A 23,052-nucleotide genomic window follows, 5' to 3' on the forward strand; every position below is an offset into this window, starting at 1 on the left:
GAGCATCACTAGGAGAGATTCCACTGTAATGCAAAATGTTTATCCAATGTCTAAATGCAGCTTTGTGCAACAATCCAGAGAAGTAGAGCATTCAAGAGGGAGCACATCGGTCGCATGACGCTGATGCTACAACTGCTGCACACACTCTGCAGAATTCCCCTTTTCCAGACTAGGAATTGAGCACAGACTCATCAGAACCCTGCAATTAAATGAATTCAGTCTGCAGAAAGCACTTCCAAAAGGGGCTTGGAGATGCTACAGAAAAGGAGTTAATTCTGCTTTCAGCAGCTACTACTTCATTACTCAAGGTGAGCAGAAGGAAAAGATTAACACGGATGAGAGACAACATTGCAACAAAACTGGTTTCCAAAATAACATGCTAAAACTATACCCACTGAATCAATACACCTGACAGACATCCATTTGTTACTCTAACCTAGTTTCTCTTCTCAGAGCACAGGTAGATGCTGGAACACAACCATTTATGGAATTCCAGCTTAACAAAATAAAGCTTGTAAGTGTAAATCATTAACTAAAGTCCTTTTTCATATTAGATCTTCAGAATAATTTCTTTGTGTCCTTTTCCAAGCTCATCATAATCATCCATAGAAGAAAACCCAGAACCACTCTTGACACTGATCAGAAGTCGAAATATTCTTACTACAGAAACATTATTGCACATACACTTGAGCTGAAGAAGAAAACCCATGTGCATGAAGATAACCAGTTTTTGATCATTTATTACATTCATGAGATGACTCTCAGTACTGTATTTCAGGCTACAATGAAAAACTCCACACCCATCAACAGGTAGCTCTCTCCCTTTTTGAGGAAAAGTAGGCAGGTCATTCCCACTCAAGGAATACTGAAAAGGATGAGGTCAGAATATTTTACTTGAAGTTTTCTGTTTATTTTTAAGCTGAAGAACCCTTCAGTTAAAGAGACTCTGGACTTCTTACATGGGAGTTTTTCCTTTCCTACTCTGACTGCTGCTTGGAGAAAGGTCCTTTAGGGAGACCTAAAAAAAATATCCCTGGCCTATCCAGTCCTTCTCCTCTGTGCACATATTGAGCCTGTTTGAGCCGTGGTGCACTGGTGCTGTTTAACATCATCTCACTCACATTCAGACTTACATATCACCAAAGCAACATTATGAAGCCAGTCCTAGACAGAAGTAGTGACCCACCAGTAAGAAGTTACCCTGCTCCTAGAGAGTTCAGCCAGATATATGAAGATGTTTCAGGCTAAAAACATGACCTGCACTCCTCCCTGCAACAACAGCATCCTATCTAACACTGTCCATGTTAATTAGGTATTAAATAGCTTAAACACATTCTTTTTACATAATAAAAATTAAAATTGCTCTTCAGTTTACACCACTTTTTATTTAGAAGTCACACCATGAGGCCAGACTCTGCATACTTCATTACAGTACTACATAGACCATAAATCTTGCTAGCACCATTTTCTTCAATTTCACTCTCTTAATTAGAATCCAAATTAAATGAATGCCTTCTGTGCTTTCACATTCTCATTTGTGTAACCTTCGAGGAGAGGGACTAACAAATCCACATACTGGATGGCATTCAGCACACACATTGAGCCTCATTTTTCAGCTCTTTTTATTAAGTTAGAACTGCAGCATAATTTGATACACAAGATAGTTAGCAACTGTTGATGGATACAGAACTGGAAAGCTCACAAGAGCTCTACTCAAAAGTAGAGGCAGTCAGGAAAGTAGTTCCAGAACAAGTTTCAAATTTCTCATTCAACTCGCAATTTTAAATGTCAGGAGAGAAACTTAAAGTTTGACAAAAGATCATCAGTTACAGTTTGGCTACAGACACTTAATGAAAGTTTATCAAGATTTCAGAGGTGTTTCTTAACTTCTGAGAACTTACCACTTGCAATCCAACAACAAAGTGAACATTTCTAATGTCTTTTACTCTCCCACCCCCAATATTAGCACAAATACAACGACAGCAACCAGTGCAAAAATTTAGGTCATAAAGCAGGTACTGCAACTAAGCTGCCGCATTTCCAGCTGCATCTCAATTCTCAATGATACTTTCTCTGGGCAGCAGGTTTTGGTCTGACTCTCACTTTTACTCACACCCTAGGTTCTGAATACAGCATCCTACACCTTTACACTTGGCCTGAAAATTAGGCCTAAAGCCAGGTTCTCATTTAGTCTGAAAGGCTAATAAGGTGATTGCTCCTTTCAAAACCCACACCCTACTTTAAACTGGCCAGAGGCTTGCTATTAGACATGATCTTTTGACAGGCCTCTGAACTGCTCTCACCCACCCAGCTTGGGCATCCACAAAGCCTGAAATTTAGACCTAAAAGAGAGACAAAGCAAAACAGAAGCCTGAAAATCAGAAAAAAAATTAAACCACTAAACTTTTTAAAGAATTCAGATTCTTTTACTGCAGAGTTTTAGAAGACATACAGATCTTCACCCTTATCAAGTGTCTCCACATAACTCCACGTTACACTCTTAAAAGCGCAAAGGTGTTTGAAAACTGAAGGTTTATTGTTTCAGATTTTTTTTTAATCTAGAGATCCTTTCCAGATACCTAAATTTGTAAGATGTTTAAAACAGATTTTAAAATGGCTTAACTATTAATGATTCAGCAGGTTTTAGGAACTTGTATCTCACAGTAGCAAGCTTTATGGAAAAATAAATAGGTAAATCGGTAACTTTCTACCTCTCCATAAGCACAATATGAATACCTAACTAAAAATAGTTACACAGTGTGAAAAAAACCAAAACCCTACAAGTTAGCAACAGATCCCCTGCACCAAATACTCACACTTAAGCATGTTCAAGATGCACAAAGGCACGACTGCATTTCATTGCAATTCAAACTCTGCCTGGACTAAAAAAAAAAAAAAAAAAAAAAAAGAAAAAAAGAAAGAAAGAAGGCAGCTCAAAGAATGCAATTGTTTAGAGCTTCCTTTTCTCACACACAGAAAGATTAAAATAAAAGGTGTTACTTTTCCAGACCAGTCCCACAACTGTAGGCAAAATGCTAGTAACCAAGAAGCTGCCTTATTAGCATACCAGCTTAGATATATCTTCTCACAGAATGACTCAGCCTGCTATTTTCAAAGTTTTCCTTAAATATTTGTCCTACATTTTACAATAAGAGTTACCAACTACAGAAAACACATCCCATGAAGTCTTAGCCACTTCACAATGCCGAGCACAGAGATTAAGCCATCCGTCCACATTTGCATCCACTAAGCTAATCCTTTCTGAAAATGAAAGCTCGAGATATTCAGCACGGATCTTTCAGAGGTGGAGTGGCTGCTTGGTGCAAGTTAGAGAAAAAAAGCATCCATGCTTTCCCACAACACGGTTTAGTGCCTGCAAGAGGGAAAAACTTGCCAGGAGTTGCCCTGTGAAAGCACAGCACACTCTGTCAGAACTGCAGCTCTTCAGAGCACAGCAAAGAACAACCACAGAGCGCAGCCACATAAGGAAAATTCAGTGTACAGCTGCCGCTTTGAACAGATGTATGTGCTGCCATAAGGAGTGGAAGCTTTAGTTGAAAGAGCTTTCCATCACTGCTCTCAAAGTCTATATTTGGTATCGCAGACGTATTCGAGGAGAACGGGTGTTTTACGGGGAGAAGGAGGAGGAGGAGGAGGGGGTGCCATTCTGCGCTCCCCCGGAGCGGGACCCGGCCGGCGGCAGCCGCGGGTCGGGCACGGCCCGGCGGCGGCACCGGCACAAAAGCGCCGCAGCGGGAACGGCACCGGGACAAAAGCACCGCAGCGGGATCGGGCTGGCCCCGCGGCCGCCGAGGCTGCGACCCGCCCCGCAAGGACACGGCCCGGGCACGGCGCATCCCCCGCTCCCCGCCGGGGATCCCCCGCTCCCCCGCCCCCGCGCGGACCCCGCCGGCCGCGTGGGTGTCCCCGACCCGCCCCCGGCCCCCCGCTGCTGCCGTGGATTTTTACCTTCATCTTCGAGCTCTAGTTTCTCCAGCATCCCTTCGGAGGCGGCCGGGAGCTGCAAGGGAGCCGGAGCCGCTGCCGCCGCCTGCGGGAGGGAAGAGAGGAGAAGCAGATGAGCATCCAGGCGCGGACTCACCGGCCCCGCGGCGGCATCGGGCGGGGAGTGGCGGCGCGGAGCGGGCGGAGAGGAGGGAAGGCGGGACGCCGGCAGCTGCCCCTCGGCCTCCGCACACGCTGCCGCTCGCACACACCGCGGGGGGAGGAACCGGGGGGAGGAACCGAGGTTCGCCCTCCCTCAGCCCGTGAAGCCCCGGGCTCCCCCCGGGCTCCCCGGCCGTGCCTCCTGCGGGCGCCGCCTCTTCCCCGCTCGGCGGGAGCGGCTCCCCGGGCGCCCGTTCGCAGGACGGCGCTTCCCGCCACGCCTCGCCGCTCCCCCCTCCCCCCGGCGGAGCGGTTGGTACGTTCCGTTTTGCTGCAGTCGAGCCTGTTGGTCAGCGGCGGGAGGGGGAGGGAGCTACCACTTCCGCGCGGAAAAGGGAGGAGGAGGGGGGAAGGTTTAGTGCCCTAAGAGCTCTGCCGGGGCAGCTGCTTCTTGCAGCCCGTTCCGCAGCCTCGGTTGTTCTCCGGGCTGCCCTGGACTAGAGCAGTCCGACTGAAGGTGGAGCGGGGGAAACCCTCCTCTCCCCCCGCCAGCGGCAGTTGGTACGCTCCCGCGCGTTCACCTGCGAGGCAGCGGCGGGGAAGCGGACGGTTCCACTGCCCCCCGGGGGGGGGTGTAAGGGTGTTGAGGGGGTTTCCCCTGTGCGTGACGGGAGCTCCCGCAGTGCGCCGAGCCGCTGTCCCGGCCCTGGGGTGCCCTTTACCCCGGGATCCCCGGGTATCCTGGGTACCGCCATCCCGGGGTGCCCTCTATCCCGGGATACCCTCTCTGTCCCGGGGTGTCCCCGGTCAGGATACCCGCTCTATCTCGGGATGTTTTTTTATGTCGGGATACCCCCTCTATCCGGGGGTATCCGCCATTCCAGGGTGCCCTCGATCCCCGGCTGGTCCCTATTTCGGGGTTCCCGCTCTGTCGCGAGGTGCCCGCTATGCCGGGGTACCCGCTCTGGGCACGGGCGCGCTCGTTTCCATTAAAAACAATTGCAGACGAAGTTGCAATTCAAGGTTAGCCCGAATGCCGGCGTCTCCCGGGTGAGCGGCGCGGCTCTGCCCTCCCAAAGCCGCCCCGGCAGCAGCGGCTGAAGGACGGGCTTCACACCACGGGAGGATTCCGTTTACCAAGAATGGGATTTACTGCGCCCAAATCTGCATCAGAGCCACTAAGCCAGGCAGGAGCAGAAGCGAGGGAAAAAAGGAAATATTCCAAATAGATTCGTCATTTACATTTATTTTGACAGTGAGGTGTGTTAAGCTTTAGCTGGGCTTCCTGAACTGAAATGAGCAGGTCCCCGCTGGCTGCTTAGGAAGCTCAGCAGGACCAGTTCAGACACGGATGCTGTGGAAGGGGATAAACAGATTATTTCTTTGGCAATGGCAGCAGATCCTGTGGGCAGACACACATGGATGGTGCTCCAAAGGAGTCACAGGAATCATCAAGGAACATTTTAAACCTACTGGTCCCAGGGGGAAGCTCAGGCTTCAAAAGTTCAGTTTCTTCCTTCAAGGAGGGAAGGTTGATTAGACCTAGCATAGCACAGTAATGTGCATAAAATGTAGGGAAATATGAAAGATAATGAGAATAAAACTATGACGGGGGAGAGAGCCAAAATTTATGGGAAAACAGAAAGCTGCCTTGTAATTTCTCAAGTCCAGTGAAGCTTCAAGAAAGGAAACAAACTGCTGGTGACAGCTTTTTTATTTTCCCGAGCTCTCTCATTCTAAGGACACTTTTAAGGATATATGAGGAAGTTAACAATAGCCAGTTCTTTACTGTGAAGGTCCTTTGAAAAGAAAATTCTAAAATATTTCATTCATAGGTTTATTTTTAAGATGCTTCTAGGATTTCAGTAAATAACTGACCAATCACACAAGATACCAAAGCAGTCCATATTCATTTATAATATCTTCAGCCTACTAATCAAAATGCTTTGGAAGCTTTTAATTACTTCTGGGAGCTAGCTTTAAAAGCTCTAAATTATTTATCTTCCTTATCATGTACCTTGATACTGATAAGAGTTTTTAACATGTTTTCCTAATCAAAGGAAGAGAAGATGATATTATCTGATTGGAAATAACTGCCATGATTTTGTTTCTTTTTATTTTAATTTACTCCCCATAATGATGTAGTAAGCACTAGCCACGAGGAACTACAGCTCCGAGGTTGTAGCTGGAAGTGACACTGAGACTTGAAAGGTGTGCCTTGAATTTCACTGCTACAGAACACGAGATGTTTATAAGAAGTCAGTTAAGTCTATTTCCTGCTACACTGTGCTGCGAACCTCAGAGCTTGCTGCAAGATCAGGGTTTTACAGTGGCACAACCTACGTCCAGACCAAGAGTACTGTGAGAAACTCAGGATAATAAAAAGGCAGTAATTTAATATAAAACAGAGATTTGTAATGGAAACATGTGCCATTCACACTGCTCAAAAAAGAAGCCCAGAGGAAAAGGAAATGGAGAACCAAAGAGTGAAACCCCATCCTTCAATGTGCCTGCAGTCTCACGATTTGTTTAAACCAATTTTTGGAACAAGTTGCTGATCATGGCGTTCCTTTTGCTCCTCGCTTTGCATTCTGGCTCCTTTTGGCTTGTAGCAACACAGTGAGTCAGAACAGGAAACTGATGCAGCTGAAAACCAAAGGGACTAAAAGAAAAGATTGGGTTGTATCCAGATCAGCTCCTGATCCAACTCACTGTTTAGTTGTATCAGCACTGGCACACTGTTCAAGGCAGGAGTGACAGTGGGACCACACCTTCTGGGAACAACCCACTCTTAAGTCAGCCTAAATCATGGGCAAAACACTGTCCAGATCATTATGGACAGGATTAGACAAATTAAAAGACATTTTAAACAGTATTGTCTCTCTACAAACTCCTTTTGTCATTTTACAGAAAGATTACTGGCTACAGATAAAGAAAAAATATTTCTTGAAAAGGAGCTGTAATTTCCAGTGGGGTGATATTAAATCTTGTAACATTTCCTACCTGATTTTTTGTGACTATTTGTTCTACTGCCACAGAAGTTTTTCTTCTTTCACAGAAGGTTTCCCTTAATGATAACCAAGGGATTTATCCAAGTTAAGCTTCAAAATTTGCTCTCAGAGTGTGTCAGGTAACCCAGTTTAACTGTTTGAGACACCCACTCTGACAGTACACACTTGTATCCTAAATATTGCCAGGCAACATAAATGCTAGAGAGAAAAGTTTAGAAGAGAAATATGTGCAAACCCCAAACTGCCTGAATACATTTCTTCTTTGCCACATTTTTACAGGAATGTTACTGATGCAAAAAAACACGGAGCTACAACACGACCTTAATAGGTAGTGGCATCAATCTTTGTAGACATGAAGTAAAACAATTTGTGGTTGATACAACAGCAAAAGTCACAAAAGGTAGATGTAAACAAAAGAGATTTTAGGATTTCTGGGAAGGCTGGAATGTAAATTTTAATAGGTAACTGCTTACTTTGGCTGTTTTCTTTAGCTTCCTAGGGTAAAGGGAGTGAGGAGTGACTAATACTCTGTGGAAGTAAAATCAGTCCTGTAAATTATAGATGCACTTAATAATTAATACATTAAAGCTTATCTGATAATCTATGTTTCTTTTTCTCTGATAATCTAGGAGTCCTTTCAGTCCTGTGTCGTACTGAAGGAATCCCATCCTTCTCAAATGAACATGCTAAGTATTTAAGTTACAGGAATGGTTAAGAGATGTGAACAACAATTAACATCAGCAGAAGATCATTTTCTATATAGTCTCCTGCCATCTTGCCTTACACTCTTTGGTGTAAGTTTGATTCCAAGATGTGTAAGAGAACAACTACCCCCATTTTAAGCAGATATAGGAAAGAAGGATCATCAGCAAGGTGTGCAACCAAAGCCAAAGCACTCTGAGCCCCTCTAACGAGAGGCTGGAAGTGCTGTGGGCAGCAGATGCAGTGTGAGTTCACTGGACTTCTGACATTCTCTTGCCTGCCATGCACATGAGCAAACCAGATTGTCTGGCTGGAACGACTGCTAAAGGTCACAACAACATTCTCAAGGAAGGTACTAAGATTTCTTTACCTAACTGGAAGGGTTTAAGAGAGGGTTCCACAGAGGTCTGTGTTCTGTCTAACATCATTCAGTGTTTCCACTGATGATTCAATGAAGAAATGAATAACCTGACCACATTTTAAAATGACTCAAAGTGACTCAATGGTAAAAGAAGCTGCTCTTTTAGGGACAGCCCTAGAACTTAAAATAATTTTGAGAATTGCTCCAGTGCTTTGAAAAACAGGATGCACTTTGATATGGGTAAGCAGAGTGTGTTATACAATAATCAAATGCAAAAATAAAATGGGAAAGGATTGACTTCCAGCAGTCATGCAAGGAAAAGACCTGAGAGTGAAACTAAATGTGACACTACAATGTCAGTTTCTTGGAAATTATAAAAAAAAAATCACACTATTTACAAATGTGTTATAGGTAAGACATGGAGCATCTGTGCTACACATTCCCTGGTTAGATGCCAGCTGGGATACTGCATTCAGTTTTAGGGATTAAACTCAAGAATGAACTAAAAGAGTCTTAAAAAAAGGAACAGCAATAATCTACACGTTCAGAAAACATGACCTGTAAAGAAGAACTTGAAAACTTCCTAGTTTCTTCATCAACAAAGGGAAAAAAACCAAACAAAAAACCCCACAAAAAACCCCACAAAAACAACACCCCAAATAAAAAACCAAATCAAACAAAAAACAACCCCCCAAAACCCAAACAAACAAACCCCTCCAAAAAACCACAACACCAGAAAAAGAAGACTGAAGGAAAATATCTCAACAGTCTCCAAACATGATGCGTTTTGGAAGAAGAAAAGTGACGAAAAATCTTCTGGGCCCACTGGTTATGGGATAAGAAGTTATCTACTTAGCATTTAGTAAAGAATTCTTAGTAGGCTGGACTTTGGAAGAACTTTCTGAGTGTAACAGAAGTGAAGCACAAGCACATTTAGCTGAAAAAAACCTCTAGAATCTCCCATCACAGGAGGTTTTTAGCAACAGATTAAAACCCCCATTTATTCATTGTTATTTCCATATAGTTGACTTTGTTGATTGGGGAAAATGAACTTTTAATGTCCCTTCCAGGCTTGTTTTTTTTTAGTTTCTATTTTTGTCCAATCTTTAGAAAAAATATATATAGTCTTAGTATGGTAATTCAATGAGAACTCTTTATATGTATGTTATGTACAAAACCCAGTTTACTAACCATCTATACAAATGTAAATTTTCTTTCACCCCTTCCTTCAGCCTTAATTCTGAAATAGAAATATTATTGAGTATTAATAAAGATTACATATCAATCTTTGGTGACTGGATAGGAATAGAAAGAACAACCTAAAAAGAAATCCTGCTGCAAATCACAAGTGTGTGTGGAGTAGACTTACTCAGGCATTGCAACAAAAATGTTACCTGTGTTTTATTTAGAAATAGGCATTTCCAGGTAAATTCAAGGCTGCCTTTCTCTTTCCTATTGGCTTAACATGGATATGCTGGGATGCCACCTGCACAGCTCAGCAGTAAAACTGAATGCCCTTCCTGGAACTTCAGGAAAAAAAAAAAAAGAAAAAAAAAAATAGAAAAAAGAAAAAGGCTACTTACCTTATAAAACCTAATGGATTGAAGAGCAACAGGAGGAATTCCCATCTAAATGCAAATCAAGGCAAAGCCATTTTGAATGCAAAACTAAACTACAAATGGTAATTTTCCCACCATTTGCTACTGCTCCATACTACAATTACAGTTCTACACAACTATAGTAGTTAACAACTCTTCTCCTGATGAGCTGTCAAAGAGCAATTTACAATTTTCCACAAATGTATGTCATAAATATGTTTATTCTCTTGCAATCTGTGCAAAGTTAATTTAGAACATTTTCTGCTTTTTTTTTTTGTTTGTTTTTTTTAATTTAGCCTGGTTTGTGAAGTGCAAAAGGACAAGTTATCATGAGGAAAAAAAAAAAAGGTTTAATCTGCTGGGTACACTGTAAATTAAACTCCTACTTGTTTCTTGCTAGAGTGCAGTAACTGATACTGGTGGGCTTATGCCAGCTGAAAACACTTGAATCAGTGAGGCTGAGGTCAGCATCCCAGCTTGGGTTCCTTCTGTATTTGATATTTGAATATGAATTTTGTATTATCTGTGTGCTGCAAAGGTGACAGGGTGGCAGCCCCTGAGTCTGTCAGGTATTTGAGGACACAGTTCTGGTCTGACAGAGTCCTCACCTCGAAAACCTCAGGGAGATCAGAGCAGCTGAGTAGGAACTGTAATTTCTACCATTTATTCTAAGGAAACTCTGCTCCAAACACCAAACAAACCAGTAAGGAAGGGGATACCTCATACAACATACTGGATTTGAGTTTTTATTTCCCATATCCAGAAGGCATGCAGTAAAAATTGCTTTAGTCTTAAAAGGCTTTTGAAATACCAAATGCTATAATCACGTCAGTGCGTAACGTGTAAATGAAGGTGGTGGCAGCTCAGATTTTACAATTTGTTTAGAACAGAGTAAAAAAGCAAACAATGTTCCCCACTGGATCCTTTCTGGATTCAGCTGGGTGTTCTGTCCCTAATCTGAGAGGCCCTCAATGAATTGGGGACACAACTGTCCCACAGCAGGTATCAAAGTGAGGGAGTATCTATTCTAAATGTATTTCTAGTATGTACAGTGAGGCTGAAGACACTCTAATGATTTCATTTCAAAACTCCTCAGACAGAGTTTGCCACTGGATAAGAACTCTACCCTGAAAGGATTTTTTTACTTCATCCCAATGTCACCAGAATATGACTCAAGCAGTGGTCCTAAGCTGGAGTCTTTTGGCATGAAATACAGAACAACTGTATATTGCTTTTACATTTTATAACTAGTAACCAGCCTCCTGCTACAGGTATCCTCCCAGATAACAGCTATGATATTCATTACTTTACAGAGTTAATTATTTGTGATAAGCAGTTGGGGGTCTTTAGTAGGTCAAATGGATTACATAAATGTAACAATAATAAATTTTAGCCAAATCCTAAATAAATATTTAAAAATTAAAAAAAAAAAATACCCAAAAAAGGAGAAATGAAATGCATGCTGCACTAGGAAAGATGATGAAATAGACAATCTTCTTTTCTACTAAATCCTTACTGCCATACTGAGTATGGGAATTTGCTTACCCTGGAGGTACATGAAATGAACATGCAGAGAGATTTCACATTTTTAATGGTGAGCCCTTCCTAAATACTTCTGTATGGAAATGAACTTGAAGTTTAATCCCAGTGAGTTTTGTTCCTGACTTAATTGAGAAACAGACTAGATTTACAGAACTTCCTTTGATCTAACACCAGAAACAAAGAACCTGTTTTACACATAAACACTGTCCTCCAGCACCTCAGTTTAAGGCAAAGAAAAATGGTCTCAGAGAGAGAAAAGTTAAGCACTTGTGAAAAAATAAACTTCAATGAAAGTAAAATGAAGGAATAGACTAGATCCCAAGCTAAACTCCTAGAGAGAAATCAAGGCAGGAGTAGAAAAGAGGCAGGATTTGTTTACATAACCTCTAATCTGTAGCTATGTCTGATCCTGTATCACTCTGCTACTCAGATAAGGTGGAGTTTAGAGTCAAGAATATCAGAGGCATTCTCTAGACAAGCCCTTGTGGCCAACATTCCTTCCTCAGATTACTCATGTTGAGTATAGGTGGAGTCCAAATCAAAATTATCAGTGTGACACATTATTAATCAACAGTTCAACAATTTAAATTCTGTCCTTTTGAACACAACTTTCAAAGAAGTTAAATACTTGCGAGGAATTAACCTGAGTTTGTTATGAATACAGATGTTACAAGTGTTTTACCTGACTGCAAACACAGGGATGCCACTTAGTTTTAATCTCTTCCAGAGTTCTTAAGTGTTCTTGTCTTAAATATTTGTTATTGTATGTGATCAAAAAGATGTACTTCAGCTGTTTTTACACACATGTTTGAGTGCTCCTTAGGTTCTTTGAAATAGGACCAACCTCTCATCACACTCTGGAGCTCAGTTAAGAGCAAAGGGGGAATTATTGCTGGTGAGAGCTGCAGCAATTAGGTACTGAGCATGATTACAGTAGATATTTTGTTGTGAAAAATGTACATTAAAAAAAAAAAGCAAACAGAACAGATTAAGATATTACTAATGGTAAAACACAGGTAAACATTCACTAATTTAAAGTGAATGGGAAAGAAGAAAGTGAGCTTACATCAATATGTGTCTTCATTTGCTGGCATTGAATATAGGATTATTCATGTTAGTTAAAGTTATGCACTTACTTAAGTACTTTAGCTGGATTGAGGCCAGAGTACTGATGAGTAATCTGCAGAACCGAGGCCACTGAGAATAACAAATGAAAAAAAAAATACTCAGAGCCAAATCTGATTTAAATAAACACATTTACTATCTACCATTTTGATTTCTTCATCTTAGTGTCATATTTCAAAGCTCAGTCGTGAGTAGTGACTTCACTGCACGCTTATTACAGCAGTTTTCAGTGATATTTTTTAAATGTAATATGAAACATGTTCCTGCTAAAAAAGCCTGATATTAGTTGATACTACACTTGAGGCTCGAGTAAACATCACAAAATTCTAGTAACCTAATTGTAGTCTATCGTCAAAATGTAGCTTTAGAATCACAGAATGATTTGGGTCAGAAGGGAGCTTAAAGATCATTTTGTTCCAACCCCCTGCCCTTGTCAGGGACATCTTCCACTAGAGCGGGTTGGCTCAGAGCCCCATCCAACTTGGCCTTGAACACCTTCAGAAATGGGAAGTCCACAGTTTCAAACACAGTGCCTCACTACACTTATAATAAAAAATTTCTTCCTAAAATCTCTTCTAAACACTCCCTCCTTCAGCTCAAGACCATTTCCCTCTGTCCAATCACTACATGCCATTGTGAAGAGTCTCTCTCCAGTTTTCTTGTAGCCCCTTAAGGCATCTAAAGGTGCTCTAATGTCTCCCTGCAGCTTTCTCCTCTGCATTCTGAGCAGCCCCAGATCTCCCAGCCTGGCATTTTCATGACCATCAGCAGTTCTGAAAGGCTGAAATCAGATGTGTCGAACCTGGATATCAGATGTAGGGCAGAGTTACAAAGGTGGTTTTATGAGAAATACAGACAACCTTCAGCTCAGAGCTGAGTCACTCACAGCCTCAATAAAACTTCAAGAAATTTGCATAGACCTGGACTGAACAAGTCACCCCCTCTGTGGCATGAGCTGCTGTGCCACAAGGTGCAGGTAACTGCAGCTAAAGAGAAAATGAGCAGCTGCTACAGGTGGCCTCTTTCTGCAGTGCTCATCACACTGAAGATCCAGGAGGGATCCAGAAGGAGCTTTTGGAAGCTCTCTCAAAGAGGCAGGCAAAGATAACAAGATATTTTTTTAGTGCAGTTCTAGGAGGACTTTGAACACTGAGGAGGACTTCCTTGTAGCTCTTGGGGCTTGTGTGTTTGCATTAGATTTCAAGCCCACCCCACTGTTGACCAACTGGAGGCATGAGTGCTATCAGGGGCCCCACTAAGGCTTGTGAGGCCTGTTATCTCACAGTAGCTGCTATTATGCACAAACAAACCAATATATTAATAAACTTCCTTCAACACAGAGACTACAGTTGATCTGTAATCTCCAGGTAAATTAATTTTTGACTAAAAGCTGTTTTTCAGATGGCACTGAATGTGCATAACTTGAGGAAGCTAACCCTCTTCCTGAATTCATTCCAGATCTGCTGCTGATCACTCCAGGCCTTGTTTTTTTGTGTTGCTTCTTTTTTTTATTGTTATGCACAAAAGAAATCTGCAATGACAGCAACATGCAACGGATCTCTTCCTTCTGCCCTGCATGCTTTCCCTTTCCACAGCCTCCTAACTACATCCTTCCCTCATTCCAGGTACACTGCCAGTGAAACCAGATCATACTCAGTTCTGATTCTGTGGTTTGACATCCTCTGGAAGGACTGAAACAAGGGCTGTGCTGGGCAAGAAGCGTATCAAGCACATGAGCTCAATGTTTCATGACTACAAACAAGATCATAAAGGGACATGCAATAGTGGTAAGGTTTTTCCCTTTATTCCAGGAAGTAGAATTTAAAAAAAATTGAAATTAGTTCCACACTAAGGACCAGGGATACACCTCCAGCAAGCCAGCCACCACGCTCATGGTTCCTGCAGAGCTGGTAGAGATGCAGATACAAAGGTTCAGTCATGGGCAGTGGGTGCTTTCAGTGTGGATATGGCAAATGCTGGCTTCACACTATGTAACCTTAGATGCAGACTGAGTCTGTAGTTAAATGTCTGCAAAGAACTGAAATTATTTCTTGACATGCCTCCCTGGGGCTCAGAAGTGCAGCCAACTTCACTGTGATCTTTTGTGTAAATCTTGATGTGCTCTGAAAAGATGAGGGCTTCCTGGCCACAGTTACAGCCTGCAGTGTAAAAACCTGTTGCTACAAACTTTAAACACAAGATTCTATCTCTAGTTAGCTTATCTTAAGCTACTTGCAGCTCCTGTTCAAAAAATATCTGAGTTATGTAGAATTTTTCATGTATGTTTCACTATAACATTTCTGACTTAGAGAAGTGTAGCCCCATTTTTTTAATAAATGGGAAACTGAGGCACTGAGAAACCAAGAGTCTCTGACTTAGGGCTGAACGAGTGATCTCTGATGGGACAGATGGTTGGAGTCAGGTCTCTCTGATCAGCTGCTGGAACTATTTTGCTCCTCTTTAAACTCTTGCTTTCCTTAATGACTCTGCAACTGAAACATTCATTGAATTCCAAGATTTTTTCCCTGAAATAGCAACAGCCAAATCCTCGAGGGCATGAGAAAAAGAAGGTTGAAGAATGCATCCATATCTTATCCATATCTACATAACCTCTGTACCCATAAAATCTTTGATGATGGAAGAAACTACTTAGTGACCAGTTCATACTGTACCATAGCCATGCCCTGATGGCACACTCCAGGAAAGAAAGTTGTGCACTTTCTGTGGCAACTATTTTGTATCAAGAATTGTGTAGCCAGCAGTGCCAGGGAAATTATTGTCCCTCTGCAGTCAGCACAGGTGAGGTCACACCTCATGTGCTGTGTTCAGTTCTGAGCCCGTCACAACAAGAAAGACATTGAGGGGCTGGAGCGTGTCCAGAGAAGGGCAACAGAGCTGGAGAAAGGTCTAGAGAGTGAATTCTATTAGCAGCAGCTGAGGGAGCTGGGGGTGTTTAGCCTGGAGACAAGGAGGCTCCAGGGGAGACCTTATCACTCCCTACAGCTCCCTTACAGGAGGATGCAGCCAGCTGGGGGTTGTGCTCTGCGCCCAGGCAACAGTGACAGGACAAGAGGCCATAGCCTCAAGGTGCATGAGGTTAAGACATCAGGAGGAATTTCTTTATGGGAAGGGTTGTTAAACATTGGAATTGAGGCCCAAAGAGGTGGCAGAGTCATCATCCCTGGAGGTATTCAAGAAATGACTGGATGTGGCACTCTGTGATCAGTGAAAGGTTAGACTTGATCTTAGAAGTCTTTTCCAGCCTCAATGATTCTGTAATTCTGTATTCCTCACAGTGCTTCCTAAGAGATCAGCTTTGGCAGTGTCCTGTTCCTGTGTGCAGGATGTCTGTTGGGATTTACTTTTGTGCAGTTGTTTCTGGCAGGCTCAAGGGAAAGGGGTAGGAAAGAGGTCAGGTGTCTTCTCCCATAAGCCATGTCTCCATCAGTAGCTGTTCCCATTTACACAAGGAGCTCGATCCTAAATCCGTAAATGTTTCCAAGTAAATACAATCCTGACACCCAAGAAATGCCAGACACAAAACAGCAGGCAGATAGCAATCTTCCAGCTGCTGCCCTCCCTGCCACTCACTCAGCAGCAATTTTCCATTGTCACCAAGAATTCTCCTCTCCTCTCCTCTCCTCTCCTCTCCTCTCCTCTCCTCTCCTCTCCTCTCCTCTCCTCTCCTCTCCTCTCCTCTCCTCTCCTCTCCTCTCCTCTCCTCTCCTCTCCTCTCCTCTCCTCTCCTCTCCTCTCCTCTCCTCTCCTCTCCTCTCCTCTCCTCTCCTCTCCTCTCCTCTCCTCTCCTCTCCTCTCCTCTCCTCTCCTCTCCTCTCCTCTCCTCTCCTCTCCTCTCCTCTCCTCTCCTCTCCTCTCCTCTCCCTTCCCCTCTCCCTTTCCCTCTCCCTTCCCCTCTCCTCCATAGTTTTTATTAACCTTTAGTATTTTTCTCAACTCTTTTTTTTATCCTCTGCCCTTCAGCTTCCTTTCTCATATTCATACCTGCTGTTGTCATTTTCAACTATTTTTATAGACCATAAAAATTGCACAAAGACCCTGATCCAGCAAAGTTACTTGACACATACCTTTAAGTGCTCTAGTACTGTTGACTCCAACAGAGTGCTTAAATCGAACCACACATTTAAGTGTTTTCCTGGATCAAGGCCATCACCACACTGACATCAGCCAGAACAAAACAGCACCTGAGATTCAGCAACATAAATACATAGCAACCCCAACCAAACCCAGTGCTGTAACCTTCAGGTTACCTTTCCTCAGTGCTTTCTGTCATTGCTAAGTCTGTTAAGGCTACATTTAGAATCTCTTCTGCAAGCATGCACTGGAAGTACTGCTCAGGAACAACCCTGCTTAAGCCAAGGCTTTCTTACCGTTTTAGAATTTGCCTGGCCTGTTTTGCTAGATCAGGATCTTGGACAATACGGTCCCCAGGGCAAAAAGCATGTTTATTTTTCTGCTTGAATCATATGTGCTCATATAGCACAAAATAGCAATTAGTAATTTTCTGTTCAGAGGTACAAGGAAGATTCTCTACATGCTACAGATGCCCTGACTTGTGCAGTTGTAAGTGAAAAATTATGACAGATCAAAATTTCAAAAGTCCAAGGTATTAATCTTAGCACTGGCATTTTACTGTAACCATAAATATGCAAAAAGACTAAAGTAATCCCTTCCTTCCCGAATTCTGCTCCCTCCCTTTCTTTTGCTAACCTTCTGCCTCCATTACTTTTTCTCTTTTATTCTCTCTTGATTACTTCACTGGTTTACACTTCAGCTTATAAATCCCATATGCTTGGAGCCTTGTCCTTTGTTAATCATAAAATAAGATTATGTGCACCTTGGGTACTGTACAAATTATTACTGTCTTCCTGCAAATGTCTTCCACATGCCCCACCCTCAGTTCCAGCTGAGAACTAAGCTGCTGTTGTGAACAGGCTCAAAGAATAAATATTTTGCATTCATTTCACTAGCACAATGGAAACATTTTTCCAGGCTGCTGCCAAGATGGTATCTAGTCCTCCTCTGACTCAGCAGCCCATGCAGCTGACTTTCAAATGACTTGCTTGATTGTAATCTTAAAAGAAAAAAAAAACCAAACAAACCACAACAACCAGGTGCATTTTTAAAGAGCTGTATTGCTCTCCTCTTGCACAAGCAGATAGTGACACTATAAAATGTGAAAGCTGAGAGAAAGAAGCCAAACAGGATTGAGCTCTTTTTGGGATGTCCTCTTTATTTCTTCCAACTTCACGAGTTTATTTCATCCAGTCAGAGAAAAGGACTGGGGAATGTTGTGAGGAAGTGAGAAAGGAATATGACTGCTTTATGTAGAAAATTTCCTCCTGGTATCAACCAGCCTTTTACATTCTTTAAAGCTCTGTTGGCCATTAAAGACAGTGTATCTAAAAATAAAATACAGACAAAACTGGGTTAAGAGAGATGAAGATGGCTAGGAATTTTAGGAGTTCTCTTCCATTAGCATTTTTCCTTATTCTTAGGTCACTTTCCCTCTAGTCCAATCCAGAAGCAGGAAAGGTGCAACCAAACAGGTTCAAAGCTGTTTATCTCTCCTCCATTCTCATGGGAAAACTTTGGTCTATAATCCCTACTGCTCTGTGAATAAACAGCCCTGATGGTGAATAATTTTAGTGTTCCAAAATTGTCCAGATACATCTGGTAAGAAACTGTCAGCGACCCTGCATGAAACTGCAGATTTATATTAAATCACAGAGTAGGCAATCAGCTTCTTATCACTGATGGAGGTTACTCCTGCCAGAAGTTCTGATCTTCAAAACAGAATAAGAGGATGCTTATTAAATTAACAAGTCTAAAATTCAAAATAAACCGTGCCATGAGAAATCAGTTCAATGGGTAAAATGAGGCTGTCCCTCCAGCACCCTCTTACATCATGGTACTTAACCAAAAGATATCTATTTATATAGACACACGAGGCCAGATCCTTAGGTTTAGTCTTTTTATACCATGCATAGTGCAGGATTTAGGGTGATAAAAGTAATTTAGGTTTAAGCTACTAACTCTGTCTTCAGGGTGCTGGGGTCATGATTTTGGTACCAATGAGTATCTTAAAAAAGCCCCAGAGATGCTCTAGTTTTAATTGCCTTAGCTACTTATAGCCTTATGAGAGTTGTCAAAGCAGCTGGGAATTGATTGGACTCAGCATTCTTGCTATTCATCCTTTCCACCTCGCCTTCCTCCTTTTGATCTAGGACTAGGAGGAACAGGAATTGTAGGATTTCATGTCATTAAAATAAATTCTCCACTGAGTGAACCCATAGATAGTTGATTGAATTATTTCTGTAGCTGCAGAAAAAGCCACAAGTTGACACAGACACACATTTCCTTAGGGCAGAAAAAAATCATTTTTATGCAATAAAATTTCCCTGCATTGTAAGATTGATTGCATGAATCTGAACACTGCAACCAGAATACAAATATATGAGGACACCAGCATTTCAGGAAGTTGTAGTTGAACATTTTTTTCTTTTAAACAAGTAAGTAGCTTTTAAAAAAACCCAACAAATGAACCAGTATGAAAGGGATACCAAGAAGCTTTTGCATATTCTAAATACTAAAATGGGAGAAAAACACCAAATGGGATACAAAAGATATGACTAATAGGGGGAAAGTGAAGTGAGAAAACAGTATATTAATAAAATGGGAGCTGGGATTAAAAAGTAGTGTGATATAGCTGAAGCTTTCTATTTCTATAAAGATCAGGTTCATATATTCTTTATTTATTATTAGTATTAAAATTATTATTATTATTATCTATTTTCACTCTCACTATAGACATTCCAACCATATTAAATACTATGAACTTATATTCAATTCAGTGGAGCCATCATCAAGCTCTGTCAAAGGAGACTGAAATCAAATTGGGTGGGCTCCAAACATTTTCTCATCAGTATTTTCATAATTGTTGTAGGGTTCATCACAGAGTGTTTCCTTTACTAGGTTTGCTAATTTTTACTAATTAGTTATGTGCCCACTATTGGAGAAATATTTTAAATTTAAACATATTTTCACATGGATAGCAACAGCTCCCATAGGGAAAAAGGATTAAACAAGGATAGCTTGTTACAGCCCCTGGGATCTCTTGGGAGCACAGTCACCTCCTAGGAGTGCTGCTCTTAAGGCACTTAAAAGGAGCCTGGACTCACCAGGCTGTAAATGACAGCCTTTGGGGCTCTAATTTTGGTGATCAGTTTACTGTGGTGTAAATCACAACTGAATCACAGTAATGTCTTGGCACTCTCATACACTGCCTTAAACCACACAAATACTGATATAAGGAGTTCTGGTATATTTGAAAGCTGGTTTCTTTTTTTCACAGCCTGTACTTTTTTCTTTTTTTTTTTTTTTCTTCTTTTTTTTTTTTTTTTTTAAGACAAGCTCTCAGAATCAAAGAACACTTTTGTGTTCACTTCATCAGATTTCAATCTCTTTACTCACCCAGCAGATTACAGAGCTCTGATAGGTGGTATGGCTTTTTGGAGAGAGCCAAACCAAAGGACCTGCTGCACACATCCTGGTTCCCAGGCTCCTTGCCAGCACAGGGTGTGATGTAACAGCCTCTCTCTCACGCTGAACAAGTTAACAGCCCTGTTGTGGAGTTTACTACATTTTGGCTAAGAAGCAGCATGAATAGCTTTGCAGGGAAGTGCTACTGTTTAACAAGCGAGTAGCTGCAGGAACAATCTGGTTTCTCCCTTTTATCCAGGACTGCAAGAGAGTCCCAGCTGTACATTACATCTCTCCTCTCCCATACACTGGAGCAGCAAGGACTGTGCAAGATGAATAGAGACCAGACTCCCTTCTGTGTGCTCTGTCTGCAGTTTAACCCACTCACACAGGCAAAGAGTAAGTCTCTGACTACCTTCTGGCTGACTTTTCCCCTTGTTAAGAACATTCTGGGAAATTACTTGGCTTGGCAGTCATTTGGAAGGGGTGGCTCACTACACAATCATATGGAAAGGACCATTTGTAGGCATGTTCTGACTTTGCCACTTCTTGTGAGCAGAGGAAGCCCCAGCCTTGTTTTCCACCAAAAGAGACCTCAAAGGCAACTCTCCAGTCTGGAGCAAGCACCCTCTGGCCCGGGCTCCTCTCATGCTGGGAAAGGGGAAACCAGGAGACGAGGTTTCACAGAAATGCTTGTGCTTGCAGGGAGTAGTGCTATTTTCACAGTGTCTTATGTGTCAGGGGAATAAAAAAGGATGAAAAAAAAGGATGAAAGAAAAGGATACAACCACATAATGCCCAATGTACCACATTCCACTTCAAAATATGGACAAGGCGGAAAGAGGGCAAACAGGTTCGTTACTGAATTTGCAACCTCTCTGCATTCCTTCCATGGTTTGTAATGTCACACTAGAGAAGAGTTATCGTTTACCACTTACTGCCTGAAGGTTACACCATCCAAACAGCACAAGGCCAAAGTACAGAGTCGTGAACTGCATTGTGAAAAATCAAATTTCTCCTTTGCTGTTTAACGCAGCGTGCAGTAATCTTTGGGCACAGCTTTGATCTCTTATCAGCTGAATTTCTCATTATAACCTTCTAACTCAGCCACTAGGAACACCTACACATGCAGGGGAGAGCCTGGCAGAGCTGCTGCAGTGGTGTGTGTGACAGCCCCAGCACTTCCAGCTTTGGGCATCTGAGGAGTGCCTGGATCAGAAATGCAGCACCTGGAGTCAATCCCTCCTTCACAGTCAGCCCCAGAGGCTCCTCAGCCCCCTGGGGATCTGATTCATCCCCTGCAAATGCCTCTCTGGGGGATGCAGAGACAACTGGAGTTACTGTACTCCCAGCTTAAGCAGCTCAGAAAGGTTTCTAAAGTTAGGTGGGATAAATGCAGACCTTGGTGATTACCACAGACACCCATTTAGCATGAGGTTAATTGCTCAGCTTTGTGTACTGTGGTGAGATGGTACTTGCTGAAGGAGGATCTCCCTCTCTCAGGAACGGTCTCCCACTATTTATTCCCCTTTCCCAGGATCAAAGGCTTAAAAATCACATGAAAATACCCACTGTTGGAAGTGCTACTAAATTATGAAAGGTTTTGGTTACATCTGCTGGGAAATAAGTATTTTTATTCTTCCCTCCATGTCTTCTCGCTTACTGAACAGATTTAACCTTTCTGCACCCGAATCTCAGACAGGTAAAAAACAACTTCAGAACCAGTTTCAAGTGCCATTAATTATAAAAATAGACTAAGATTACTTCCAAGTCCTGGTACTGTATATCTTCCTATGGTTATCTGTTCTTCTGGTTTGTTTTTTTTTTAATATTTCCAGGTCTGGATCCAAGGATTCCTCTTTCCTACTGCACTATATATAGCAATCATGAATCATTTATAATAGTTCTGGGGTCTCACACATTATCATTACCAGTTAAGCAATGTAATAAATAAATGAGATTTAAGTTGACAGAGTCGTGTAGATAAGAGTCAACTTCTCATTTCAGATGTCAACATAGATGCTTCCATATCATTGAATTGATCACCTAACAGCATGGCCACTGTGAAAGCCTTTATCATAAAATTTATAGTGTGTTTTTAAAATAACTGAAATTGTTGTGCCAGCAAATAGTGATCTAAGTTAAGAAGAAATTGAATTTGCCTCTTACAGATTTGTTTATTGCATGTGATTGTGAAATGATGTATTTATTAACACACAGCTTAGAATAAACAAAATATCTGAAATACAGTACTCAAGTGAAGAATGTTTGTCTACTGCTGTTGTATTTGCAAAGGAATGTTGGGTCAATAATTTGCAGGGATCAAAATACATGACAGTGTTGAGAGAACAGAATCAGCTTCAGATTAATGTCCTTCTGCAGGAACTCAGCCTTTCTCTCTAACAGTTTCTCCTTCTAGAAGAGAATGGCAAATCTTATCTGTCTTTCCAGTCTCTGTTGAAAATTAAACATCCACAGCTTTGTTCCTCACTGATCTGTGGCTGCTGACATTTATTGCCAAGTAAAGCAACACCTGAATGATTCACTGGCAGCCCTGCACACTCGCTGCTCTCAGACATAAATGAGTACAGAGGGTACCAGACAATCAGGTGCCACACATCCCACACATTTCTGTATCTTCTGAACAGGAGAGCATTGAGTCCAGCATTCTGAAATCCCCCCAGACTTTCTCTTGTACATATATACAACCACAACTGTTCATAAAAACCTGCTGAGAATTCTGTTTCTTTATTCTGGCATCTTCTACTCAACTTCATGTTGTCTGAATCAGCAAATAATCAAAAACAAAACAAACTTTTCAGTCTTTCAGTCAGTGGAATGTGCTAAGATTATGCTGTTTCCTCACTTCTATTCTAACAGGTACAAAAGACTCTTCTGTAGCTGCATAACACAGATGAACACATTCATATGCAAATAATATGACTGATTGACTAAAACCTACCCGAAATATTTTTGCATCCTACAAACCTTTGGGTTTAATAATTTCTGCACCCCAAGAATATACTGACATGGAAAGGCTGCAGAAAAGTTACACTGAAAAGAACTCTGGAGTTCCCTAACTATAATGTAGGACTTATTTTATGTA

The 23,052-nt window shown here is 41.9% G+C and overlaps 1 protein-coding gene across 5 annotated transcripts in view; it reads right to left on the bottom strand.

Annotated features, from left to right (window-relative positions):
* Positions 1-23,052, bottom strand: part of PRKAG2 (protein kinase AMP-activated non-catalytic subunit gamma 2) — a 210,684-nt gene that overhangs the window by 42,678 nt on the left and 144,954 nt on the right. For 3 of the 5 annotated variants that reach the window (XM_058833468.1, XM_058833471.1, XM_058833470.1), the window contains one exon: positions 3,970-4,051. The exons of 1 other annotated variant lie outside the window; for it this stretch is intronic. In XM_058833468.1, the coding sequence (XP_058689451.1) occupies positions 3,970-4,051 (82 nt within the window). Of the gene's footprint in view, positions 1-3,969; positions 4,052-4,306; positions 4,416-23,052 lie in introns of those variants that run through there. One more of the 5 variants, XM_058833472.1, reaches the window with a different exon arrangement.

Source organism: Poecile atricapillus, chromosome 2 (genome assembly GCF_030490865.1).
Source record: "Poecile atricapillus isolate bPoeAtr1 chromosome 2, bPoeAtr1.hap1, whole genome shotgun sequence".
NCBI lineage: Eukaryota > Metazoa > Chordata > Aves > Passeriformes > Paridae > Poecile > Poecile atricapillus.